The sequence below is a fragment of the Microcaecilia unicolor genome, chromosome 7 (genome assembly GCF_901765095.1).
Source record: "Microcaecilia unicolor chromosome 7, aMicUni1.1, whole genome shotgun sequence".
Lineage (NCBI taxonomy): Eukaryota > Metazoa > Chordata > Amphibia > Gymnophiona > Siphonopidae > Microcaecilia > Microcaecilia unicolor.
The window spans coordinates 121,102,288-121,129,424 of NC_044037.1; the positions used below are offsets into that span (position 1 = coordinate 121,102,288).

General features: G+C 47.1%; 1 protein-coding gene across 1 annotated transcript in view; it reads left to right on the forward strand.

The window, feature by feature from the left end:
• Window positions 1-27,137, forward strand: part of LOC115474732 (integrin alpha-X-like) — a 258,012-nt gene that overhangs the window by 183,491 nt on the left and 47,384 nt on the right. The window contains exons 21-22 of the mRNA XM_030210360.1: window positions 47-154; window positions 23,724-23,803. Of these exons, the coding sequence (XP_030066220.1) occupies window positions 47-154; window positions 23,724-23,803 (188 nt within the window). The remainder of the gene's footprint in view (window positions 1-46; window positions 155-23,723; window positions 23,804-27,137) is intronic.

The window sequence follows — 27,137 nt, forward strand, 5'->3', positions numbered from 1 at the left end:
ATTTAATGAATTGTATTGTTTTGTTCTTTGATTTGTGTGTTTGCAGCCTAGCCGGGTGTCACTGGTGTGTGACCCTGTAGGAAATCTTGGAAACCAATCAGCGTGGAGCATTTTGTGTATAATGAGACCTCCTGTGCTGAGGGAGCAGTCACAAGTAAGTATGAGGGGACCATAAGACACACATATACATTCATAAAATACATGCACATAAGACAGACTGTCGGCATGTATGGCAGGCATAAAACATTGGGGGTATTCCTTGAAAAAGCCATTCTTAGGCGAAACATGTAGCATGTCTGATATTAGAACCCCCACAACCGACGTTGAGCTAAAGCAGAAGCTAAGTATATTAATGATTTTGAGATACTGGTAGATATTTGAAGATTCATAAACTAAAAAAACTAAAAGAGTTAATTGGAATAACAAGGGACCAGTGATGAATTTGGGCAAGTATTTAGCAGCACTGAAATCTATTGTCCACTATACTGAGGTTCCTTTATATTTTGACTTACAAGTACACTGAACAGTGGAGAAGTATTCCTTAGATACAAACAATACTTGACGAAGAAAACATGTATATGCATAGACATACGTCTACAGATAACTTAGATATATGGGCTACCATTAAGATGTATCATTTTACTATTAACCCAGAAGGCTAAATACACAGTTAATACATTTTGATAGCCTGCATTAAGTAATTCAGTTGACTCCAATTGTTTTGGTCTGAACCAAGGATTTTACTTAATCAGTCAAAATCATTTGTATAACAAGTACGCAAGTTCAATTGTGCTAGAGGCACATAGCGACAATGTGGCACTGTATCCAAACATATATACAAAAGGTTTCAAATAGTTCACTTCTGTTGCCATCAGTGCTTACTCTTTTTGGGGCCGATGATCAAAATTCCGGCACTATTCTGAATAGCGCCATAAAAGTACCCCTGGAACAGCGCAGAAGAACAATGCCCTAATGCTCAATGCTAATGAGATGCAAATATAGGTGCACTCATAGCTTTGAGCCTTAGGGAGTTTGGCGGGAGGATTGTGCTTGGGGCATGTGCAAAAGAGTTCAGCAATAAGCTCAGCTCCTGTGCGCATGTGCCTGGTAAACTCGAACGTGAAGCACACATTGGCGTCTGTTTTCTGCAGTCTAAATATAAGTGAGGTTTTTTTCATTTTTTTCTGGATGCTTATATTTATATGCAAATAACAGATGCCAATTTGTGCTTTGGGTTTTCTTTTTTTAAGCATGACCTCTTTAAATTTAGACGCAGGACAAGAACATCAATGTGTGCTTCACATTCGGGTGTGCTGTTTCGCACAACCAGCACTCAAGGGCTTGCACAGGTTTCTTTCTGCTTCCAAAAGCAATCAAAACCAGTAGATTTTGCAGAAAAAATCGTGAGAGAATCATGGGAAATCCTCCATTCCAACACCATAACACCTGTTCAGACCTGACGTTATTTCTTACAGTGGTAAGACACCTTTGTTGCAGGTGCTCTTTTCTGATCATTGGGGAGGAATACAAAATGACCTCATTTAAATGAGCTTGACTACATTAGCATGCCTGGTGCTAGACCCCTCTGATCATTCTGCTTTGGTAAATGCAGGCACTAGTACGGTGCTAAAGGCCTCTACTGCCCGTGTTTACTTTTGGTCATAGTGGCCTTTGTCTTTCAGGCCCAGATGCACAAAACTTTAACAACTCTTTAACGACCCTTTAATGAAGAAATTTTCAACTGTAGCATGCATTAAAGGCCATTTTCCGACGACGCTAGCAGCTAACGAAAACGGAATGCAAACGAATCACTTCCAATTGAAATGTGAACAATTTGCAATGCACTAACCATACCGACGATTGCAACGAATCATTTACCGTGATATATTTAACGTGAGGTCAGAGCTGTAATTAAGGGCTGAGCTGTCATACAGACACTGCTCCCCGCTTCTCCCTGCAGCATACAAATCCAAGCTGGCATGTTTGAAAAAAAAAAAACAAAACACACAAACACGTGGCTCCCTGCTTCCCCCTTACGTCAGAGGAGGGCGGGCCCAGGAAGAACTGAGGGACGTCAGAGGAGGCATCACTGATCGCCGATCAGCTGTTCTTGCCCGTGCAGCGCCTTCACACAGAGGTGAGAGGCGCTGCGCGGGCCCGGTACGGCGGAGGGGGGGTCCAGTGGAGGGGGGAGCGGTGGCGACGACCTCAGGGGGGCGGGGCACGGGGGCAGAGGATGGCGGGAGGTGGAGCTATGGGAGAAGGAGAAATAGAGAGAGAGGAAGGGAGGGGGCCGTGGCTGCTACAGTTTTGAGTTTTGTTTTGATTTTTTTTTATTTAATACAGGGGAAGTGGGGAGCAGCGTCGACCTCGGGCAGGGGGGGGGGGCAGGGGGCAAGGGCGTCCATAAAGGACGCTCTTGATGAGTGCCTTTGCACCCTCCCGATCCTCAGCTTCTTTGACGTTTTTTGGCATGCGCAGAGCAGCCAGCATAACGCTTGGCTGCTCTGCGCATGCTTTACGGGCAGATTAACGATGGGGATTACACTTCTTTAATGCATTTGACTTTCGTTTACCGAACTGAACATGTGGTACTTGTTTTTTTACTGCATTCTTCATTTTTTCAACTTCGGTAAGGACTTTTACGTTTTTTATTTTTTTTACGTATGGTTGATGCATCTGGGCCTCAAAGTTCTATCAGGGTGATAGGATTAAACCACAGTTCATCTTGGCTTCCCTCCTGCTGAGAGGACAGGCTGATTGATATTCTAATTTGATTAATTTACAGTTCAGCAGAGAAACAAGTGATTCTCAGGAAATCTGAGCTCTAGTGTTAAGCCTCTGATGAGGACTGATTTTAGATGTTAGAGATCCTTTACTCTCCTGGACACCGAAACTCAGAACTTAATTTGCCAGCGTTAATCTGCACAGAATGCTTGGAGGGCTCCAGCAGGGGAAACAACATGCACACCAAAAATGGCCGCAAATTGTATTCAAATGTAGTCAAATGGATGTTAATGAGGTAATTTGCTATTCCCTCCCAATGCTCAGAGAACAATGCACAAAGAAACCCTGCTCTAAATGCTGGAAACCTAACATCAGCTCCGAGGCAAGCTTTCCAAACGTACAAACATTCTATACATGTTATTCCCAGAATTGTGGATTTTTCCCAAGTCCATTTAGTAGCGGTTTATGGACTTGTCTTTTAGGAAACCGACTAACCCTTTTTTAAACTCTGCCAAGCTAACCACCTTCACCATGTTCTCCGGCAACGAATTCCAGAGTTTAATTATGCATTGGGTGAAGAAATATTTTCTCTGATTTGTTTTAAATTTACTACCCTGTAGTTTCATCGCATGCCCCCTAGTCCTAGTATTTTTGGAAAGCGTGAACAGACGCTTCACATCCACCTTTTCCACTCCACTCATTATTTTATATACCTCTATCATGTCTCCCCTCAGCCATCTCTTCTCCAAGCTGAAAAGCCCTAGCTTCCTTAGTCTTTCTTCATAGGGAAGTCGTCCCATCCCCGCTATCATTTTAGTCGCCCTTCGCTGCACCTTTTCCAATTCCACTATATCTTTCTTGAGATGCGGCGACCAGAACTGAACACAATACTCAAGATGCAGTCGCACCATGGAGCGATACAATGGCAATATAACATCTTCACACCTGTTTTCAATACCTTTCCTAATAATACCCAACATTCTATTCGCTTTCCGAGCCGCAGCAGCACACTGAGCAGAAGGTTTCAGTGTATTATCGACGATGACACCCAGATCCCTTTCTTGGTCCGTAACTCCTAACGTGGAACCTTGCATGACATAGCTATAATTCGGGTTCTTTTTTCTGACATGCATCACCTTGCACTTGCTCACATTAAATGTCATCTGCCATTTAGCCGCCCAGTCTCCCAGTCTCGTAAGGTCCTTCTGTAATTTTTCACAATCCTGTCGCGAGTTAACGACTTTGAATAACTTTGTGTCATCAGCAAATGTAATTACCTCGTTAGTTACTCCCATCTCTAAATCTTTTATAGATATATTAAAAAGCAGCTGTCCTAGCACAGACCCCTGAGGAACCCCACTAACTACCCTTCTCTATTGTGAATACTGCCCATTTAACCCCACTCTCTGTTTCCTATCCTTCAACCAGTTTTTAATCCACAATAGGACTTTTCCTCCTATCCCATGACCCTCCAATTTCCTCTGTAGTCTTTCATGAGGTATCTTGTCAAACGCCTTTTGAAAATCCAGTTACACAATATCAACCGGCTCCCCTTTGTCCACATGTTGTTTACTCCTTCAAAGAATTGAAGTAAATTGGTCAGGCAAGATTTCCCCACACAAAAGCCGTGCTGACTCGGTCTCAGTAATCCATGTCCTCGGATGTGCTCTGTAATTTTGTTTTTAATAATAGCCTCTACCATTTTCCCCGGCACTGACGTCAGACTCACCGGTCTATAATTTCCCGGATCTCCCCTGGAACCTTTTTTAAAAATGGGCATTACATTGGCCACCCTCCAATCTTCTGGTACCACGCTCGATTATAAGGATAAATTGCATATCACTAGCAGTAGCTCCGCAAGCTCATTTTTCAGTTCTATCAGTACTCTAGGATGAATACCATCCGGTCCAGGAGATTTGCTACTCTTCAGTTTGCTGAACTGCCCCATTACGTCCTCCAGGTTTACCGTGAGTCAGTAAGTTTCTCCGACTCGTCCGCTTGAAATATCATTTCTGACACCGGTATCCCACCCAAATCTTCCTCAGTGAAGACCGAAGCAAAGAATTCATTCAATCTCTCCGTTACGTCTTTGTCTTCCTTGATTGCCCCCTTTTACCCCTCGTTCATCCAGCAGTCCCAACCAATTCTTTGCTGGCTTCCTGCTTTTAATATACCGAAAAAATAATTTACTATGCTTTTTTGCCTCTAATGCTATCTTTTTTTTTCGTAATCCCTCTTGGCCTTCTTTGTCTGCGCCTTGCATTTGCTTTGACACTCCTTATGCTGCTTCTTGTTATTTTCAGACTGTTCCTTCTTCCATTTTCTGAAGGCATTTCTTTTAGCCCTAATAGCTTCCTTCACCTCATTTTTCAACCAGGCCGGCTGTCTTTTGGAGTTCCGTCTTTCTTTTCTAATTTGTGGAATATGTTTGGCCTGGGACTCCAGGATGGTATTTTTGAACAGCGTCCATGCCTGTTGTACAGTTTTTACCCTCTCAGTTGTCCCCCTAAGTTTTTTTTCCCACCGTTCTTCTTATTCTATCATAGTCTCCTTTTTTAAAGTTAAATGCTAACGTATTTGACTTCCTGTGTATAGTTACTTCAAGGTCGATATCAAAACTGATTATATTATGATCACTGTTATCAAGCGGCCCCAGTACCATAACGTCCCTTAGCAGATCATGTGCTCCACTAAGGACCAAGTCTAGAATTTTTCCTTCTCAGCTCCATAAAGCTGTCCTTGGTTTCATCAAGGAATTGTACCTCTCTAGCGTGTCCCAATGTTACATTTACCCAGTCTGTATTTGGATAATTGAAGTCACCCATTCACTGGTCTACAAAAAAAACCTTTTTTTCTGTAACAGCTCAGCCTGTTGCTTCGACAAATTTAAATCACGAACAAGATCGTTGAGATCCCCTTGTGTCAAAAAGTGGGGCATATTTGATTCACAGAGGTCCTGAAATGATTGGTCGGTATGCATATCCCCTTCTCTGTCTTCTGCATGTTCGTCACTGTATTCATCTTCACTCACTATCAAATTCTCAGGAGGCACTGGTACTGGCAATTCTTCACTGTGACATACAGGTCTTACAGCAGATGGTAAGTTAGGATATTGCACATTTTTCCTTGTTTTCGAGGTGATTCCTGCTATTTTTGTCAGACAGAAATAACAGTCTGTTGTGTGATCCATTGGTTCCCTCCAAATCATGGGAACAGCAAAGGGCATGCAACGTCTTCCTTTTAACCAGCCTGTCAGGAGTGTAACACACATCAAACAGCAAATGTGGGGAGCCCATTTGCGGTCCTGTTCACCAACCTTACACCCGAAATATAGTTCGTAGCACTTTTTTACAAGAGGATTAAGTTTTCATTTTTGCAATTTCAGAGTAAACTCTCCACAGATATAACAAAAAGAATTTGGGCTATTTGCACAGATACGAGACATTTCTTCTGAAATGACACAAAACACAAACCTTCACAAACGTAGAACTACAAGCAGTCACTTCCAACAGCAATTGTTGACTGAACTCTCAATGCTGAGATACAGGTGGCAACTGACGCAACAGAACGTGTTTGAATATGTTCGAGCTTGACTCATGGGCAATGTTGCCAAACCTCCCTTATTTCTTGGTGGTGGCTTTCTAAACTAAGGGTTTTGTATTGTAATTCCTAGTATATTTCAATTGTTTTTCCAATAATTACAACTGCTGAATTAAATTAATCCACAGCAGCAGGGCCACCGAGAAACTTGGCCGGGCCCGGGACAAGGCAGCCTCGCCCCCGCCGCAGCCCCGCCCCCAAGGTCGCCGCTCCCCTCCCCCCTCCGAGGTCGCTGCTGCTGCTCCCCTGAGGGCGGGATACAGGGAGGGAAGGAGACCCGAAGGGAGGTGTTCCGCCTCACAGGGAGGTGAGAGGGAGAGTCGCACCGCGCGGTGATTTAAATACAGGGGGCCGGCCCAGTGGCAGACGGTCAGAGGGCGGGTGGGACTGGCACCGGGCCCCCTTGAAGGCCCGGGCCCTGGGGATTTTGTCCCCCCTCCCCCTCTTGGCGGCCCTGCACAGCAGGGTACCAAAATGCAGCATTTTCAAGGATTTTTATAAAAAGGGTAGCGTGTCACAAGAAAACTGAGCCCGATAGGCAAAACTGATTTCATTTTCGAATTCAGCACCCATGACTTAGCTAAGAACACCATTCACATTCTTTGTAACAAAAATGCCGTTTACTATTATCACATTGCCCATTTTGTTTGCGTCTCTGATTTCTTTTATCATTTCTGCGTCTACCTGCTCATCCTGGCGAGGTGAACGGTAGTACACTCCTATCACTGTCCTTTTCCCTTTTATACATGGAATTTCAACTCACGATGATTCAAGGGTGTGATTTGTGTCCTGTTCTTCCAGATTCTTGAAGCTTTCAGCAAAGAGTTAGAATCTACACCTTTTACCCACTAGATGAGGTCAGATCACATGTGTTATTCTACTGGTGGTTCATGGTGGAAACAGTGAGAGTTCAAGCAAACACTCTTCACTGCTGAATTCTTCAGGCTGTTACTTAACTTTTAAAGTTTAAGGTCCCTCATTTATTTACAGTCCTGTGTGGAGGTATTGTCACCAGTGGCGTAGCCAGACAGCCAATTTTGGATGGGCCTGAGCCCAAAGTGGGTGGGCACAATATTTTCTCTGCCCTGCCCTACCGCAAAATATAAATATATTAGCTAATAAGGATTCTCAAGTTCTGTCAGCTGAAGACTTTCTCTGAAGGTGGCCAGAACTCCCTTTTACCAAACTTGGCAGGCAGCAGCAACATCCGTAGGCCACTGATGCCAGCACCCTATGCGTGCTTAGCTGTCGGTGACTCAAGCATGCTGTCACCGACTGCAGAGCTTGGTAGAAGGAAGTTCTGGCCATCTTTGGAGGAAGTCCTCAGCTGGGGAGGCTTGGGATCCCTACCAGCTATACAGCAAGGGTCAGAACTGGTGTTAGACATGCTAGGGCCCCCTCCCTGATCCACTTCGATTTCCCAACCTGCCATTACTGTCACACCAACAGACCCTCACCAAATACAGAACAAGGGATCACGTATCAGAAATAAAAATATTTAGACAAAAATTGAACTCGGAACCCCAAAAAGTTAAACTTAGCATGTACTTCAACACTGGAGAAATAAAAATAGAAATGCATTTCCTTTCTCCTGAAAACGATACAAACACATTTGCTATGTAGATTTCCGAAAGCCAACATATTCCATTTAAAACATTCAAATACATTGCTTTTTTCTACCTTTGTGGTCTGGACATTGTATTTTTCCATCATGTTGGTTGCAGTTTCTTTTCTGTTTCCCTGTCTGTCATCTTCTAATTCTCTTTCGAGCGGCTGCTGTCCATTTGTCTTCTTTTACCTTCACTACACCTGCTTCTGACATATTGACTTCTTATTTTTAGCTCTTTCCTCTCTTTTTTCTTCTTTCTGCCTTGCTGTCAACTCAAATGTCACCCTCTCACTGTTCTCCTCCTTTTTAGTTTACAGCTACCTATCAGATTTTCATCTTTTTCTCTCCCCCACTAGCTTTTCCATTTCCACATCTCACTCCTTCCTCAGCCCTCCATTCCCTTTCATTACCATATTTCTATCCTCTGTAATCACTATCTTTTTATTTATTTATTTCCTTGCCACCCTCTTCCTCTCCCTCCTGGCCTCTCCCACATGGTTCCACCATCTTCCTTCCCTCCACCCTTCTAGCCCAGCATCTGCTCCCTCTTTCTCCCCACTCCACTCTTGTAGCCTTACATCTCTCTGTCCCTTCTCTCTTCCCTCCTGCCCTCTCCCCCATGTTCCAAAATTTTTCCCTCTCTCTTCCCTCACTCCCATTGTCCAGCATCTCTCCATCACCCTTCTGCTCCTGAATCCAACATCTTCTCCTTTCTCCCCTCTCCACCTCCTGTGTTTCTCTCTCCCTCTCATTCACCCCCAGGTCCAATATATCTCCCTGTCTCCCACTTTCTACCATTTCTCCCTCTCTTGTGCCATGGGTCCAACACTTCTCTTCCCCCCTCCCTCCATGCAGCATTTTCTCTCTTCCTCCCTTCCACTGCCATGTCCAACATTTCTGCCTCTCCCCCTCCCTTGTGCCCCATCCAACATCTCTCGCTTCCCCCTACAACATCTCTTCCTGCCCTCCACCATCATGTCCAATTTTTCACCATCTATCTTCCCCTCCTCACCACCCCCTGTCCAACATTTACCATCTCTCCCTCCCCACTACCCCTATGTCCAACATTTCTCCCTCTTGTCCCTCTCCCCTCTCTATGCAACATGTCCCTTCCCCTCCCCATGCAAGATTTTTTCCTTTCTTACCCTTCTCTACCCTATGTCCCACAATTCTCTCTCTCTTGCCCCTCTCCACCTCATGCCCCCCCATGCAGCATCTATCTTTCAAAAGGAGACCTACCCCCAACTCTCCCTCTCTTCAATGGGGCACCACCCTTAGCAGGCTGAGCTCTGATCCTGCATATGCCTCCCTCTCTCTCATGGCAGCGCTTCTCAGACACTGCCTACCTACCGCTGCCACGATCCTGCATCTACCTCCCTCTGTCTCAGCAGCAGTGGACCAGCGGTAGCGATTCATGCTGCCTCCTGCTTCGTTCTAACCCGGAAGCGTCTTCTCTGCCACGCGGCCGCGTCCTGCCCCAGCAGAAACAGGAAGTTGTAATAATGTGGGCGGGACGCGGCAGAGGAGATGCCTCCAGGTTAGAACGAAGCAGGAGGCACTGCTAAAATGTTTAATGCAACAATCCAGTATGAATTGTGTAATCAGTAACTGATCTGTTCAAATTTAAGCCATCTCTGATGTTTCAGTAACAATTGGTATGAAGGAGTAGCCTACTGGTTAGTGCAGTGAACTTTGATCCTGGGAAACTAGGTTCAATTCCTACTGCAGCTCTTTGTGACTCTGGGCGAATCATTTAACTCTCCATTGCCCCAGGTACATACCACGTAAACCGCTTTGAATGTAATTACAAAAAACAAGTCCCATACCCCCCCCCCCCTAAAAATAAATTTTTTAACTGTAAAGTTTATTTTGACGTAACAACAAAATGATCGTGCCCCCCAGTTTGCTGCATTTGAAAGTACTTGGCATCTGTGTTACCCGTCAGGGGTTAAGTCACAACTAAACTTACCCTGCAGGCGGCATTAGTTCCCTAATAATATCCTGTCTGTCATCTGAATACGTACCAGAAAAGACAACCAAATTCCAAGGACAAAGTGGCCATCATTCCCCTTCCCAGTATGGTGGTGGGGGAATGCTTGTACATTTGAGGGACAGCTGCTATCTATCGTTTGTTGCCCGGGAGACTGCAAAGCAGGACGCAACTGACCACCCACCCCTCCCCCTTCCACAACTGACCACCCACCACCCCCCTCCACAACTGACCACTAGGTCCAGCGAGGAAAACCTCGGACTCCTCAGCGAAGTTCACGTGACGTTATATGCCGTTCACTATCTCCCCAGTTATGTATCCAAATATATCTCCCTCCTCCTTGCTCTCCTCTCTACCTACCCTCTCCAGCCAGAGTCGTGCCCAGACCCCCTGATTGGCTCCCTCGCTTCCGACTTGAGAGTTCAGACTCCACTTGGGTAATTTCAGCGGGACAGAGCCAGGGAAGGGGCAGAGCTTAGTCTTTCTTTCCCCCTCTGCCGAAACAGCCATAACTTACTTAATTCTAGCGATATGGCTCTGTGCAACTTCAGAAGAAGAGGGAGGAAGGAGCTGTGGTGGCAGCATGAATTGCTACCACTGGTCCGCTGCTGCTGCGAGGGAGGCATATGCAGGATCGGAGCTCAGCCTGCTCCCTCCGCTGCCATTATAATGAAGGTGCTCCACTGCTGGGTGGGCCTGAACCCAAACTGGGTGGGCCTAGGCCCACTCAGGCCCACCCGTGGCTACGCCCGATTGTCAAGTCTGTGGTCGTGATCACCCTCAGACTTACCCTATTTCTGGGAATCAGTGTCTGTGCTGGTTTCTGTCTACTTCTGAGTTGGCTCTGTTTCTGTCTCTGGGTGCTGGCCACTTCCAGCATGGTGCTGATTGCCTCAGTATACTGCACCTGTGTGGGTTTAACCTCTCTGTGCTTCAGTATACTGTTCCTGAGTTAGCTCTATCTCTGTCTCTGTGGGCTGGCTGCTCTAATGGCTTCACTACTCTACACTTGTGTGTATTGGGCCTCTCTGTACTTCAGTGGGCTGTTCCTGAGGTAGCTCTGTCTCAGGCTGGGTGGGCTGGCTGCTTCCAGTCTGACACTAATTACCTCACTACACCTGTGTGGGTTAGGTCTCTCTGGGCTTCTGTATGCTCCCTGCCTGTGGCCTGAAGGGGTGACCTCATCTGTCAGGGCCTTCTTAAGGAACTGGTGTTCTAGTCTTCAGTGCCTTTGCATTGCCAATCCCTCCGCAGTGCCTTAGGTCCCGAGGTTAGTGTGCTGTTTGCACAGTTAGCTTTCCTTGTCTTTTCTTGTGGGCTTCAGCCCTTCTGCTTTGCTAGTTACTATCACCTGAGGGCCTTGCCTTCTGGCTCAGGGTATTATTGCTCGTAGGCTTTCTGCCTAGTCTACTACTTACCTGTGGGCTTCTTGCTTTCCTGCTCAGGGTTTTTGCTCTGTGGGCTTTCAGCCCTTCTGTGTCTATTGTTCTGTGGGCTTCCAGTTCTTCTGTGCCCATTGCTCTGAGGGCCTCCAGTCTATCTGTGTATATCACTTTTATCTGTGGGCTTCTAGGCCTTCTGGGGGTATTACTGCAGCCTGGGGGTTTCCAGCCCTTCTGTGGGCTTCTAGCCTTTCTGGGTGTATCTCTCTGACCTGTGGGCTTTCAGCCTTTCTGTGTATATTATTCTCTGTGGGCTTCTAGCCTTTCTGTTATCCCTATGCAGTGGCTCTGCTCCCTGTCTGAGGTTGGTTAGCGGCTGATGCTGCAGCCATTTCTCTCCTTTCTATCTGTTAGCTACTGTAGCTCCAGTCTAACCCTTCCTCTGGCAAGCGTATCTGTCATTCCCATTCCCTTGAGCTTAGCTTATATGTAGCTCCTGTGTCCTCTTTCCTGCCAAGCTAAGCTTCCATGGACACCCTGCCTGCCTAGTGTTTGGGTGAACCCAGATCCAGTCAAGCTGTGCCAGTTTCCTGAATCCTGTGGAAGAAGCCTGTATTGAGTATCCTGTATCCTGCTTCTCAAGCCTGAACCCTGCTGTAGGACATTGTTCCTGGATTCCTTGTTGCTTTCCTCTTCAGCTCCAGCCTAGCCACTCCAGTCCTGTCTACTTCATCCCATCTTAGGGTTGCCTGTCTCCTGTTGGGTGGTTTTGCCTGCTGCTGCCACCTCCGTGACAGCGGCCCAAGGGCTCACATTTCCCTGAGAGACCTGACAGGTATACACCCCGAGGCGTCCTTTGCACTCCTCTCAAAAGACCCTATTCCATATCATCATGCTGATCAATCCATAGACTGGTGGTTGTGTCCATCTACCAGCAGGTGGAGATAGAGAGCAAACTTTTGCCTCCCTATTTGCCTCAGTATGTTCTCTATCTCAGCAGGTGGTGGTCACACACAGCAGCAGCTCTGGCTAGGCCTCCAAGCCTAATTTTTAGGTTTTGTTGAGTGCCTGGGGTTGAGGGCTCTTCTTGAGCAAGTGCAAACCTGGTGGCGCCAGGTCCCTCCTTTTCTCCCCCCTCCCGCTGGCTCCGTTAAAAAAAAAAAAAAAAAAAAAAAATTTTGAACGTCCTTAAAGGCGTTTATTTCGACGTTTATTTAAACGTTTCTTGCAGCTACTCACTGGGACACCAGGTCGTTACAGCTCGGAGCGGAAAGCAGGTAATTTTTACCTTTTTATAGTGGGCAGGGGGTTCCCCGATTGATCTCCACGTGGCCGATGGCGTCGGAGGGCGAGGGCGCAAAGAGTCGCTCCCCTGATCGCTTGGGCGCTTCTAGAGGGGATGCGGGGGTCTTAAAGTCTGATTCGCCCTTGTTGGGTGACAGTTTCGTGACCGATGAGTGTCCCGGTCCTTCCTCCGGTGTGGCGGTTTTTCCCGCCATAAACGCCCATCCCCCGCTGCTCGCCTCCGCCATCTTGGCCGGCCACGCAGCTCGGACGGCTTCTTCTTGGGCCGCCCTTGAGGTGGGAGACATTAATGCCATGAACGCCCTTAATTTGGGCGACGGCACAAAAGCGGCTAAAGTTAAGCACCGTTCTTCCCGCGAGGCTCCTTCGCGGAGTGTCGCGCCGGACGCCATCTTGGATGCGCAGCATGTCTCTCCCCTGCTCTTGCGAGCGCCGGTTGAGGGTGCGTCTAGGGCTGTAGCCCAGGCTGCGGAAGTGCACAGTCTGGGGGGTTTCTCCCCCGAGTTTGTTTTGCTGCTGCATCAGGCCTTCCTTATGCAAAATGCTGCCCCTGCTCCCTCGTCTGGTAAAGAGGTTGAGGCCCCCGGAGGTAAACGCCCTCGGGTTGATTCCCAGGCCTTGGAGGACTTTGTCTCCTCCGATGTAGATGAGGGCAGCGTATCTGAGTTCTCCCAATGGTCCTTTGCGGATTCCTTGGAGAAGACGGATCCCCGCTCGGATGGAGCAGATGACCCCTCTGCAGCGCGACTCTTTAGCTCAGAGGATTTGCCCAACCTGTTAGTGCAGGCCATGGGCATTTTGAAGATTTCCTCTCCGGAGGACGTCTCTCCCTCAGCCCCTGTTGGCTCTGCCATTATGCTGGGGACGAAGCGCCCGCCTAGAACCTTCCACGTGCATGATGCCATGCACACCTTAATTTCGGCTGAATGGGATGTCCCGGAAGCGAGCCTTAAAGTGGCTAGGGCTATGTCCCGCCTCTATCCTTTGCCTGAAAGTGAACGTGAGGCCTATCTGTGGCCTACCGTGGATTCTTTAATCACTGCGGTGACTAAGAAAACGGCGTTGCCGGTGGAAGGTGGCACGGCCCTAAAGGACGCCCAAGACAGAAGATTGGAGGCGGCCTTAAGGTCGTCCTTTGAGGCGGCTGCTTTAAGTTTGCAGGCCTCAGTTTGCGGCTCCTATGTGGCCAGGGCGTGCCTGACTATGGTGCAGCGGGCTTCCCCCTCGGATCATTCCTTGAGGGCTGATTGGCCGGCCCTGGAATCGGGCTTAGCCTATTTGGCAGACTTGCTGTATGATGTCTTGAGGGCCTCAGCTAAAGGCATGGCTCAGACAATCTCTGCGCGGCGGTGGCTTTGGCTGAAACATTGGTCTGCTGACCACGCCTCTAAATCCCGCCTGGCTAGATTGCCTTTTAAAGGCAAGCTGCTCTTTGGGGATCGAGCTGGACAAAATCGTGACCGATCTCGGCACGTCTAAGGGCAAGAAGTTACCAGAGGTCAGGGCTCGGGCTAGTACTCGCCCCGGTACCTCCAGAGGACGGTTTCAGGAAGCCCGTCGGTACCGCCCGGGCAGATCGGGCTCCTCTGCCCCCTCTTCCTTCAAGAGGAACTTCTCCCCCAAGCAGCATTCCTTTCGCAGAGACCGCCGTCCCGGAGGTGCTCCCTCCGGTCCTCCCCCAGGGTCTCGTACCCAATGACGGGACCTTGGTCCACGCCCCAGTGCAGATTGGAGGACGACTGTCCTCGTTTCTGGGCGAGTGGACCACAATAACTTCAGACGCTTGGGTGCTGGAAGTCATCAGAGACGGCTACAAGCTAGAGTTCTGCCGACCCTTAAGAGACAGGTTTGTACTCTCTCCCTGCAAGTCTCCGGTCAAAGCTGTGGCAGTGCAGCAGACCTTGGACAATCTGATCCGCCTGGGTGCGGTCGTTCCGGTGCCAGAAAATCAGCTTGGCAAGGGGCGTTACTCCATTTACTTTGTGGTACCAAAGAAAGGAGATTCTGTACGGCCTATCCTCGACCTCAAAGGGGTCAATCGGGCCTTGAAAGTTCGGCACTTTCGCATGGAGACTCTCCGCTCTGTTATAGCGGCAGTGAAGGCAGGGGAGTACCTGGCATCCTTGGACATCAAGGAAGCGTACTTGCATATTCCCATCTGGCCTCCTCATCAACGCTTTCTGCGTTTTGCAGTCCTGGGCCGACACTTCCAGTTCAGAGCCCTCCCGTTCGGGTTGGCTACGGCTCCGCGGACCTTCTCCAAAGTAATGGTGGTCATCGCGGCCTTCCTGAGGAAGGAAGGAGTACAAGTCCATCCTTATCTGGACGACTGGTTGATCCGAGCCCCCTCTTATGCAGAGTGCGGCAAAGCTGTGGACCGGGTAGTTGCTCTTTTGAGCTCCCTGGGATGGATCATCAACTGGGAGAAAAGCCAGCTGCGCCCAACTCAGTCCCTGGAGTATCTGGGAGTTCGATTCGACACCCAAGTGGGCAGAGTGTTCCTGCCAGACAATCGGATTGTCAAGCTTCAGGCTCAGGTGGACCAGTTCCTAGTAGCCTCTCCTCTTCGGGCTTGGGACTATGTGCAGCTGTTGGGCTCTATGACGGCCACGATGGAAGTAGTGCCCTGGGCCAGGGCTCATATGAGACCACTACAACACTCTCTGTTGCAGCGCTGGACTCCGATGTCGGAGGATTATGCTGTGCGCCTTCCCTTGGACCCAGCAGTGCGCAAGGCGCTGAGCTGGTGGACGCAGACAGACAAGTTGTCTGCAGGAATGCCTCTGGTGACCCCGGAGTGGACTGTCGTCACGACGGACGCCTCTTTGTCGTGCTGGGGAGCCCACTGCTTGGGAAGGACAGCGCAGGGGCTCTGGTCTCCTGCAGAGGCAAAGTGGTCTATCAACCTCCTGGAACTCAGAGCCATTCGGTTGGCGCTTTTGGAGTTCATCCCGGTACTGGCGTTGAAGCCTGTACGGGTCCTGTTGGACAATGCCACGGCTGTGGCCTATGTCAACCGCCAGGGAGGTACCAAGAGCGCCCCTCTAGCCAAGGAGGCCATGAATCTATGCCAGTGGGCGGAAGCGAACCTGGAACAGCTGTCAGCGGCCCACATTGCCGGAGTCATGAATGTCAAGGCGGACTTTCTCAGTCGCCATACCTTGGAGCCCGGAGAGTGGCAGCTATCTGCTCAGGCGTTCTTGGATATCACGAAGCGCTGGGGCCAGCCGAGCCTAGATGTGATGGCGTCATCGGCCAATTGCCAAGTGCCGCGCTTTTTCAGCAGAGGACGGGACCCTCGATCCCTGGGAGTAGATGCTCTTCTCCAACAGTGGCCGACACAAGAGCTTCTCTATGTGTTCCCGCCCTGGCCCATGTTGGGCAGGGTGCTAGACCGGGTGGCAAAGCATCCGGGCCGGATAATCCTGGTGGGTCCGGATTGGCCCAGACGTCCCTGGTATGCGGACTTGATCAGGCTCTCAGTCGACGAGGGGGAGGGGAGGGTTGCTGTACATGGGTGGATGGAGAGGAGGGGGGAGGGAAGAGGAGGGTTGCTGGACATGGGTGGATGGAGGGGAGGGGAGGGGGAGAGGAGGGTTGCTGGACATGGATGGATGGAGGGGAGGGAAGAGTGAGGAAGGAGATGAAATGAGGGAAAAGAAGAGAGGAGAAAAACTGTACATGGATGAAGAAAATAGGCAGAAGCTGGATCCACTGGACAGTCAAGTCTGCAGAGGACCCAGCTTTTACTTACGGATGTAGGGCAAGAAATTAAGAAGAAATGCGGAAAGTAAAGAAATAAATGGAAAGGAAACCCTGGAAACGGAGTTAAGAGGACAGATAGCAGCAGAATCGGCTACTGGGCCAGCATGATCAGAAAAACAAAGTCACCAGACAACAAAGGTAGAAAAAATCATTTTATTTTCATTATAGTGTTTGGAATATGTCCACTTTGAGAATCAGGTGCTCAACATTAAAAGTTTATGTTTATTTACTTATTTATGGCATTTTATCCCACATTAAACATGAATTAGATTGGAACCTGGATCATTTAATTTTTTTTTTCCTGGAGTAATGCATTGCCCCCACTAGGCTCTCTCCCCGGCTATAGCCAACTCTGCAATTTGGGGGGGGGGGGGCGCAGAGGTGGACGGGGGAGTTGTTAAACATTTACCAGCACACCACTGCCTCCACCCGTTCCCCTCCGTCCACCACCGGTCCGGGACCCCCTGAATTCAAATCATAGCGCCTCACCTCGACCTCGCTCCATGTGAAAGAAGCGCAGCAGCGGCAGTCTGCAGATCGCCTCCCTTCGGGCCTTCCCTCCCTGTCCCCCGCCCTTGTCTGATGTAACGTGAGCGAGGGCGGAACACTTGGAGGGGCCCGAAGGGAGACGATCTGCAGACTACCGCTGCTGCACTTCTTTCACATGGAGCGAGGTCGAAGTGAGGCGCTATGATTTTAATTCAGGGGGGCCGGCCCAGTGGTGGACGGATGGGGGCGGGTGGAGGGGGTGGCGACGACAACCTCAGGGGGAGCGCGGCCTTGCCCCGGGCCTGGCCCAGTCTCTCAGCAGCCCTGGTCTGCTCTGGCCTTCATGCAGTCTAGGGCTCGATGCAGTAACCAGAGTAACATAGTAACATAGTAGATGACGGCAGAAAAAGACCTGCACGGTCCATCTAGTCTGCCCACGATAAACTCATATGTGTATACCTTACCTTGATTTGTACCTGTCTTTTTCAGGGCACAGACCGTATAAGTCTGTGCAGCAGTATTTCCCGCCTCCCAACCACCAGTCCCGCCTCCCATCACCGGCTCCGGCACAGACCCCGTATAAGTCTGCCCTCCCCAATCCTAGCCTCTCAACCACCAACCCCTCTTACCCCCCGCCACCCAATTTCAGCTAAGCTTCTGTGGATCCATTCCTTCTGCACAGGATTCCTTTATGCCTGTCCCACGCATGCTTGAATTCTGTTACCGTTTTCATCTCCACCACCTCCCGCGGGAGGGCATTCCAAGCGTTCACCACCCTCTCCGTGAAGAAATACTTCCTGACATCTTTCCTGAGTCTGCCCCCCTTCAATCTCATTTCATGTCCTCTCGTTCTACCGCCTTCCCATCTCTGGAAAAGATTAGTTTGCGGATTAATACCTTTCAAATATTTGAACGTCTGTATCATATCACCCCTGTTCCTCCTTTCCTCCAGAGTATACATGTTCAGGTCAGCAAGTCTCTCTTCATACGTCTTGGAACGCAACTCCCATACCATCCTCGTAGCTTTTCTTTGTACCGCTTCCATTTTTTTAACATCCTTCGCAAGGTACGGCCTCCAAAACTGAACACAATACTCTAGGTGGGGCCTCACCAACGTCTTATACAGGGGCATTAAAACCTCCTTTTTTCTGCTGGTCACACCTCTCTCTATACAGCCTAGCAACCTTCTTGCTACAGCCACCGCCTTGTCGCACTGTTTCATCGCCTTCAGGTCCTCAGATACTATCACCCCAAGATCCCTCTCCCCGTCCGTGTCTATCAGGCTCTCCCCACCTAACACATACGCCTCCCTTGGATTTCTACTCCCTAAGTGCATCACTTTGCATTTCTTCGCATTGAATTTTAATTGCCAAACGTTAGACCATTTTTCCAGCTTCTTCAGATCTTTTTTCATGTTTTCCACTCCCTCCGGGGTGTCCACTCTGTTGCAAATCTTGGTGTCATCCGCAGAAAGGCAAACTTTACCTTGTAACCCTTCGGCAATGTCACTCACAAATATATTGAACAGAATGGGCCCCAGCACCGATCCCTGAGGCACTCCACTACTCACCTTTCCCTCCTCCGAGCGAACTCCATTCACTACCACCCTCTGGCGTCTGCCCGTCAACCAGTTCCTAATCCAGTTCACCACTTTGGGTCCTATCTTCAGCCCTTCTAGTTTATTCAAGAGCCTCCTGTGGGGAACCGTGTCAAAAGCCTTGCTGAAATCTAAGTAGATGACGTCCATAGCACGTCCTTGATTTAATTCTCCCGTCACCCAGTCAAAGAATTCAATGAGATTCGTTTGGCACGACTTCCCTTTGGTGAAACCATGTTGTCTCGGATCTTGCAACTTATTGGCTTCCAGGAAATTCACTAACCTTTCCTTCAGCATGGCTTCCATTACTTTTCCAATAACCGAAGTGAGGCTTACCGGCCTGTAGTTTCCAGCTTCTTCCCTATCACCACTTTTGTGAAGAGGGACCACCTCCGCCATTCTCCAATCCCTCGGAACCTCTCCTGTCTCCAAGGATTTATTAAACAAATCTTTAAGAGGACCCGCCAGAACCTCTCTGAGTTCCCTCAGTATTCTGGGGTGGATCCCGTCCGGCCCCATGGCTTTGTCCACCTTTAGCTTTCCAAGTTGTTCATATACACTCTCTTCCGTGAACGGTGCTCTATCCACTTCGTTTTCAGGTGTACTTTTGCCAGTCCCTCTCGGTCCTTCCCCAGGATTTTCTTCAGTAAAAACAGAACAAAAGTATCTATTTAGCAAATTGGCTTTTTCTTCATCATTTTCTACATAGCGTTTTGCTGTATCTTTTAGTCTTTCTCCTTTCACTAATATACCTGAAGAAGTTTTTGTCTCCCCTCCGTACATTTCTAGCCATTTGTTCTTCCGCTTGCGCCTTCGCCAGACGTACCTCTCTCTTGGCTTCTTTCAGTTTCATCCGGTATTCCTCCCCGTGTTCCTCTACTTGAGATTTTTTGTATTTCTGGAATGCTAACTCTTTAGCCTTTATTTTCTCAGCCACTTGCTTTGAAAACCATATCGGTTTCCTTTTTCTCTTGCTTTTATTTACCCTCCTTACATAAAGGTCTGTGGCCCTGTTTATTACTTCTTTCAGCTTGGACCACTGTCCTTCCACGTGTTGTGCGTTCTTGCAGCCCATCAGCTCCTTCCTCAGGTATTCCCCCATTTTGTTAAAGTGAGTTTGCTTGAAGTCCAGGACTTTGAGTTTAGAGTGGCTGCTAACCACATGAGCTGTTATATCAAAACAAACCGTTTGATGGTCACTGCTTCCCAGGTGCGCAGCCACTCGGACATTTGACACACTATCCCCATTTGTGAGCACCAGATCCAGCGTCGCTCCCTCCCTCGTGGGTTCCGTCACCATTTGTCTGAGCAGAGCACTTTGGAAAGCATCCACAATCTCTCTACTTCTTTCCGATTTTGCAGAAGGAACCTTCCAATCTACATCCGGCAGATTAAAATCTCCCAACAACAGAACCTCTCTTTTCTTCCCCAACTTCTGAATATCAGCGATCAGATCTTTATCCAGTTCCTCCAATTGTGTCGGGGGTCTGTAGACAACACCCACGTGGACCAAGGTTCTATCCTCTCTTTTTAAGGTGATCCATATTGCTTCTTCCTTTCCCCACTTCCCTGTCATTTCAGTTGCTGCGATATCATCTCTCACATACAGAGCTACTCCTCCACCTTTACGTCCCTCTCTATCCTTCCTAAAAAGATTATAGCCTGGTATGTTTACATCCCATTCATGGGAACCATGGAGCCATGTCTCTGTGACTGCAACTATGTCCAAGTCAGTCTCCAACATCAGGGCTTGAAGGTCATGAATTTTATTGCTTAGACTGTGAGCATTTGTGGTCATTGCTTTCCAACTACATTTCCTAGTATGTGTTTTGGGTTTAGTGATTTGTGAGTGTCTTTTCTCTTTGGGTACCTTCTCCTCTTTTTGTTCCCTCTTCCTTGCTTTTTCTTTTTTTTTCTGCTTCAATTTTAGTTTCAGGAACATCACAGTGCTGTAGTGGAGCAAAAGAATTTTGTAGTGGCAACACTTGTGTGGGCGGATGCTTCTGTGTCACATGACGAATTCTGCCTGAGCCTACTGTGAGCCATCTGTTCCTTTGTGGTTTTATTCTCTGAGGCAGTGGTGAGAAGTTATGATTCTGCACAGTCCTATAAGTTGCTTTAATTGTATCTAATTCTTGCATTACTTTATAGAGCTCTTGTTTTAAAGTAGATAGCTGAAGACAGATAGGACAAGCTTTAAGTTTCCAGATGATTTGCCTTGAAACTAAAGCAGCACAATTATTGCAGAGAATAAAAGTCATCCTGATTGGTTGAAATGGGTATGAACAGGTGTACTATGTTGGAGTATCAGCCTGCAAGACTGCCTGTGTATGACTGAGGAGTAAAGTTAATGAGGTTTGGTTTGTCTATAAATGTGTGGAAAACCCTGGGGTGGGTGGGATTATAAGTCCCAAAGTGTCAGCTAAGTGCTGCTATCAAGGGAATTCTCTAGCTTAATGGACCCAAATGGTAGTGTCTGATCAAGGACCTTACAGTTTATTAAACTTTTAAAACTACCCTAGATATTAATACCTTTCCTTTTAAATAAATCTAGATATTGCCAATAATTCTAGCAGTTTCAGCTATGTAAAAATGCCCCTCCCCTTTATCAGAGCTTGGCAGGAACAGAAAGAAAGCAAGAAAGACAGAAAGAGAGGTTTCCCAGTACTAATTAAATTGATTAAGCAACAAGCCTTAGGACAAAATATCAGGTAGTTTCTCACCTAAGCCAGTCAATTTGAGAAGTAAGGGATTTAGGGGTCAGAATAAACCTGTCCTTTTTGCAGGAGCTTGGTTCAGTAGTCCCAGCACCTAAGCCAGAGGAGCCTTTTGCTGCAAAACAGGCAACTACTTTTCTCTTTTGGTTTTATGTCAGTAGCAGTTCAGCTCTGCTTTCTGGTTTGGAAAGCCTTCTGCTTGCTGGAACTCCTGTGAATCAGGGGCTAAATCCTGATTGCTGCAACCCAGTTCCACCACCTCCAGTCTCTTCTTTGCTTTCCGCAACTTCCTACTTCAATGACAACACTCCAGTTGTATCACAAACCCACAGTTCAAAACAGTCTATGAAAGTTAACTCTATGACTGCTGGTAGGGACTAAGTTAGTCCAGCAACTTTCTGTCAGTGTCACTGGCCCGGTTTAAAGAAATCCACATCAGATCTTACCTTTAGCTGTATGATCACTCTGCTAGAGTTCCAAGACAGGCAGCATTGTCCCTGTCTCTGGATTTTGCTCCAACCAAACACTCCAGATCTTGATAAAGGTTACTACTCAGATCTTTGTAAGCGCAAGGAAATGGGAACCTCCTTTTAGGTGAGTCCCTCACAAACACAATAGTATTCTCAGGGCTGGTGTCAGACATGCAGGAGCCCAGGGTACAAACTGGGGAGGGTTCCCCAAAGACCACCTTAAGTCTACCCTTCCTTCAGTCTGAGGGAGGCTTGGGGCCCCCTGTGGCATGAAAGTCCAGGGTAATTGCTCTGGTAGCCACCCCTTAACATTGGCCCTGAGTATTCTTTACAGCAAGGCCTACCTCCTTTCAAGGGTGTGAGAATTAAGCCTTCCTTCATTCCATATTTCTGGTCTCTCGTCGTGAGCGATCCTATCAACTTTGCAGCAAGAACTGCCTCTTCCTGCTCTCTCTCTCTCTCTTTCTTTCTGTGCAAGGCAGTTTGGCCTTTCTGGAGCTCACTAGTAACCTCCCTAATTGATCCCAGACATTCAGTTGCCCGTACCTGAGCCCTTAGCCTGCTTTGTTCTCTGAGCTCACTTCCTGTTAAATCAGGACTCTCAGGTATTATATCTCCCAGCATTCCTAAGAGATCACCTTCTTTCAGAGCTCCTGCGTTCTCTGAACTAGAGAGCTGCATGGGAATGGGGCCTGAGGGAATTCTGCAGAAGAAGTTGCTAGGGGATTCCCCTGGGGATGGAATAAATTACATAAGAGTAGCCATACTGGGTCAGACCAATGGTCCGTCTAGCCCAGGTATCCTGTTTTCCAAACATTTGCCAAGCCAGGTCACAAGTACCTGGCAGAAACCCAAATCGTGGCAGCACTCCATACTACAAATCCCAGGTTCAGCAATTGCTTCCCATGTCTGTCTCAATAGCAGACTATGGGCTTTTCCTCCAGGAATTTGTCCAAACCTTTTTTAAACCCAGATACACTAACTGCTGCTATCACATCCTCTGGCAAAGAGTTCAAGAGCTTAATTATTCATTGAGTGAAAAAATATTTCCTCCTATTTATTTTAAAAGTATTTGTATGTACCTTCCTTGAGTGTCCCCCTAGTTTTGTACTTTTGAAACAAGTAAAAAATCAATTTACTTCTACTTGTTCTGCACCACTCAGGATTTTGTTGACCTCAATCGTATCTGCTCTCATCCGTCTCGTTTCCAAGCTGAAGAGCTTTAACCTCTTTAGCCCTTCTTCATACGAGAGGCGTTTCATCCTCTTTATCATTGTGGCCACTCTTCTTTGAACCTTTTCTAATTCCACTACCATTGGGATTCCCGCAAGGATGGAAGAAGTTGCTGTGGGATTCCAACTGGAGTGTAGTTGGTTGGATAGTGAATACCATCCAAAAAAACTATGGGAGGCTGTTGGAGTTGGGAGGAAACAGAGGGCTGCGAGCAAGTAAATAATAGCATAGACTCCTGCAGGTGTAAGTAGGGATGGAGGAGATTAATTGTGGGGATGGAATGGATCTTAGCTGGTATGGGTGGGTATCGGTTAGATTCCAATGGGGATGAGCAGGGATGGGTGAAATTTCTGTCTCTGTGCAACTCTCTACTCTGAACTTCCCTTAGCGTTCAGCTGATATAAGCACAATAGTGTGCTATCCAGAACATTACAACATACATACACAAAGACAGTGCTGATGATTTAAGAAATGGTTTAAGAGTACATATGAGTGTATCCCACATATTTGTTCACACTTTTCCATGTTTTGTAGTCTAACATTTGGCGCCAGAAGCTGGTTTTACTCTATACCAAGTTGAGGGTCCGTTTTTGTTGTTGGATTTGTATGCTGTTTCAGCACCATCTCTCCACTTCATACTGCAACTGACAGAGTACTTTAACGCCTGAGGCAGGCAGTTTTCCGCCGAAACACGGCCCGGTATCTGGACTTTTAAGTGTGGGTGATTGGTCAATAAAATTTTGTTCGTCTACATTTGTCTGCTGGAGGTCTTGTGTAAGAGAATTCTTGTCCTGCAACTGTAATCACATTTGATCTCTTTCTTTTTCTCTCTGTTTCAGGCAATTTTCCAGATCATCTTCCAGACATTAGGGGACATATCCTGGGAAAAGAGCATTCAAATTATTGTTCAAGCAGAGAGGTAATAAGAAGAATCCCATTTATAGATTTCAGTGTGAGTTGTAGAGAGAGAGAGAGAAAGTTAGATTTTTGTACTAATTCTCAAAGCAAACATGTGTAAAGCCTCCCTGGTACCTTCCCTTTCATTTTGTTTCCAGAGTGCTGTTTAAATGAAATAGAAGACTTTCTTATCTTTAGGTTCATGTGAAATGCAAGTGGAAGATTCATTCAGCTCTGTTGAGTTGACTCAGGAGACTGTGGCACCCTGATCCAGCTTTCCTTCCGCTACCCCTTCTCCCCCACCCATAATCTGGTATCTCCCCCTTTATCAAGTCCCCGCACCCTTCCATCTGCCTTCAAACTTGTCTTTACTCCTAGAGGTTGCCAGCAGTGGAAGTGATTCACACATGGTGCCTGCAGCTGATACCAGAGACTGCCTTCTGATGCATACAGCCCCACAAGAAACAAGAAGTTGCTTCTTAGGTTGTGGGATAAAGCAGAGGGAAGGCTCAGGGCTGGCTACTTGTAGTGTATGTGAATCACTGCTGCTGCTGCTGACCTCTAGGAGTAAAGACAAGTTTAAGGATAGACTACGGGAAGGGTGTTTGAGAGAAAGGGGGAATGCTGGACTGCAGGTAGGGGGGCAGAGTATGGGAGAAATGCTGGACCACGAGGTCCTAGAAAGAACGGTGATTTTTGTGCCCTTTATTTATTTATTTGTTACATCTGTATCCCACATTTCCATCGCCAAGTCCAATATGGAAACAAATACAATTTGGTATTAGGGCATGCAGTGAAGGAGTGGCCTAGTGGTTAGAGTACTGGTCTTGCAATCTAGAGGTGGCTGGTTCAAATCCCACTGCTGCTACTTGTGATCCAAATAAATAAAGAGGGTGTTGGAGGCATAGCAAAGGCATAGATGTCCTTCTCACAGAAACATCCACATTTTGGACATCCTCAACTGCTGTTGCAGGGACTGAGGCATAGCGAAGGACATACTCTTAAAAAAAAAAAAGACAAAAGTTTTTGAAGTTTTTTTTTTCGGGGTGGGAGGTGGTTAGTGACCACTGGGGAAGTCAGGGGAGGTCATCCCTGATTCCCTCCGGTGGTCATCTGGTCAGTTCAGGCACCTTTTTGATGCTTGGTTGTGAAAAAAATGGGACCAAGTAAAGTCGGCCAAATGCTCGTCAGGGACGCCCTTCTTTTTTCCATTATAGGCCGAGGACGCCCATCTGTTAACCACGCCCCCGTCCCACATTCGGTACACTGCCGACATGCCCCCTTGAACTTTGGTCATCCCCGCGACAGAAAGCAGTTTAGGACGCCCAAAATTGGTTTTCGATTATGCCGATTTGGGCGACCTTAGGAGAAGGATGCCCATCTCCCGATTTGTGTCAGAAGATGGGCGCCCTTCTCCTTCGAAAATAAGCAGGATGGTCTTTCTCTGCCTTCATTTTTCTATGCTTTTAGATACTAAATTAATCTCTGAGGATGTAATGCAATAAGTTGTAGGGAATTTAGGGTGCAATTTTATAACTAGTGACCTCCATTTAGGCGTCCCAAAAATGTGTGGTGAGAACACATTCTATAACAGTATCTGGGCACCCAAATTCCATTATAGAATACTAGCGTAACTCAGTATCGATGCAACTAGCATGTAGGCACCCATAGTTACACCAGCCATTCAGCTGGTGTACGTATGAGTGCCTAAATTTGGCAGGAATGTGTGTAACATACAGTATTCTGTAAGGTATGTGCTTAAGTGATGTACAGGAAGAGAGCCTTTTCCAAATGAAGGAGAGCTCTGGAATGAGGGGGCATATGACAAAGTTAAGAGGGAATAGGCTTAGGAGTAACCTAGGAAGTATTATTTCACAGAAAGGATGGTGGAAGCGTGGAATGGCCTCCCGGTGGAGGTGGTGGAGTCGAGGACTGTTCCAGAATTTAAAAAGGCATGGGATAATCATGTGGGATCGCTTAGGAACAGGAAGAATTAGGGGTTACAGAGGATGGGCAGACTGGATGGGTCATATGACCTTTTTTCTGCCATCATGTTTCTAAGTGGAAGTCCTGCCTATGTGTACACCCCCTTGCATGTATGTACTGCGCCACTTAATCGTATTCATGTAGAGTTTAGGCACGCTGCTAGCAATTTACATGTGTGCACACTTACCTGCGAATGTGCTAGTCTTCTTTAAGTATGCAAAGGGTGCATAATGCAGGTGCCCAGTTATAGAATTGCCCTTTTAGTGGCCTGGGTCACTCTATTCTCTCTATGAAAATCATACATCCTCCTTCCTTTCCATCTTCTTCTTCCTTATCTCTCCTTTCCAACCCCCAATCCTCCCTCTTACTTCCCCTGTTTGTCTCTTTCACCTCTTCCTCCCCTATTCCCAATCCATCTTTCCTCTCTGATGCTCTCTTCTCTGGTCTTTGAAATCCCCTTTCCTTTTTCCATCAAACTCCTCCTCCCAAAAGGATGATAATTTATCCAGACAAAAAAGTTCTGAAAACTATTTTTACTTTCCAACAATTTTTATTGAATACATAGCAAACAAAACAACATCACAATGAGGTACACTGCTGTTAACAAATACTATAGTCTACAATGATCCAAAAATTTTTAAATTTGTTTTTCAATTATTAAACCTGTGCTTCCCTTTTCCCATTTCCAAAGAATAACAATCATTAACAGCATATTATGGTCAACATACAAGACTGAAAACTATTTTTAATGTAAAACGAAATATGCATTGTTTAAACTATGGAAATGATGTCAATATACCACAAAGTATAAATTAATCAAATCATGAAAACTAATTGTTTATGCAAATGTACCACAAAACTGCCATCAAATTTCAAACAATCTTGTGACAGAATGTACCCCTGAACTGCCAAAGAAAGTAGGGGGTTGTAAGTATAGCATTAGTACAGGGGTGGGCAACCTTTATACACAGAGGGCTGCATGAATATCAGTACTACCCCTAGAGGGCCACAACATGATATAATATCAGAACGAGAAATGCACAGAGCTCTATAGACCTTCTCTAGAGGTACTTCTCTGATAGATAAATAAATAAATAAATAAGCAAAAACTTAACCACCAAAGATGAAAACAAACTTGTAGAGTGGCTATTCTGAAAATATTTGTAAAATATATTAGCTAAAATCACCAAAACTCTGGTTAATGATGTTTTCTGTGTATACTTCCATGGTCTTGGGGGGGTGATAAAATTCAATGTTGGGCTACAGATTGCCTACCCCTCCATTAGCAGATATTAAATAATTTTCTCTCACTAGGTAGAACATACAGTGTTTGCAATCACCAGCCTTTTATGACAAAACCAGGCATTTTC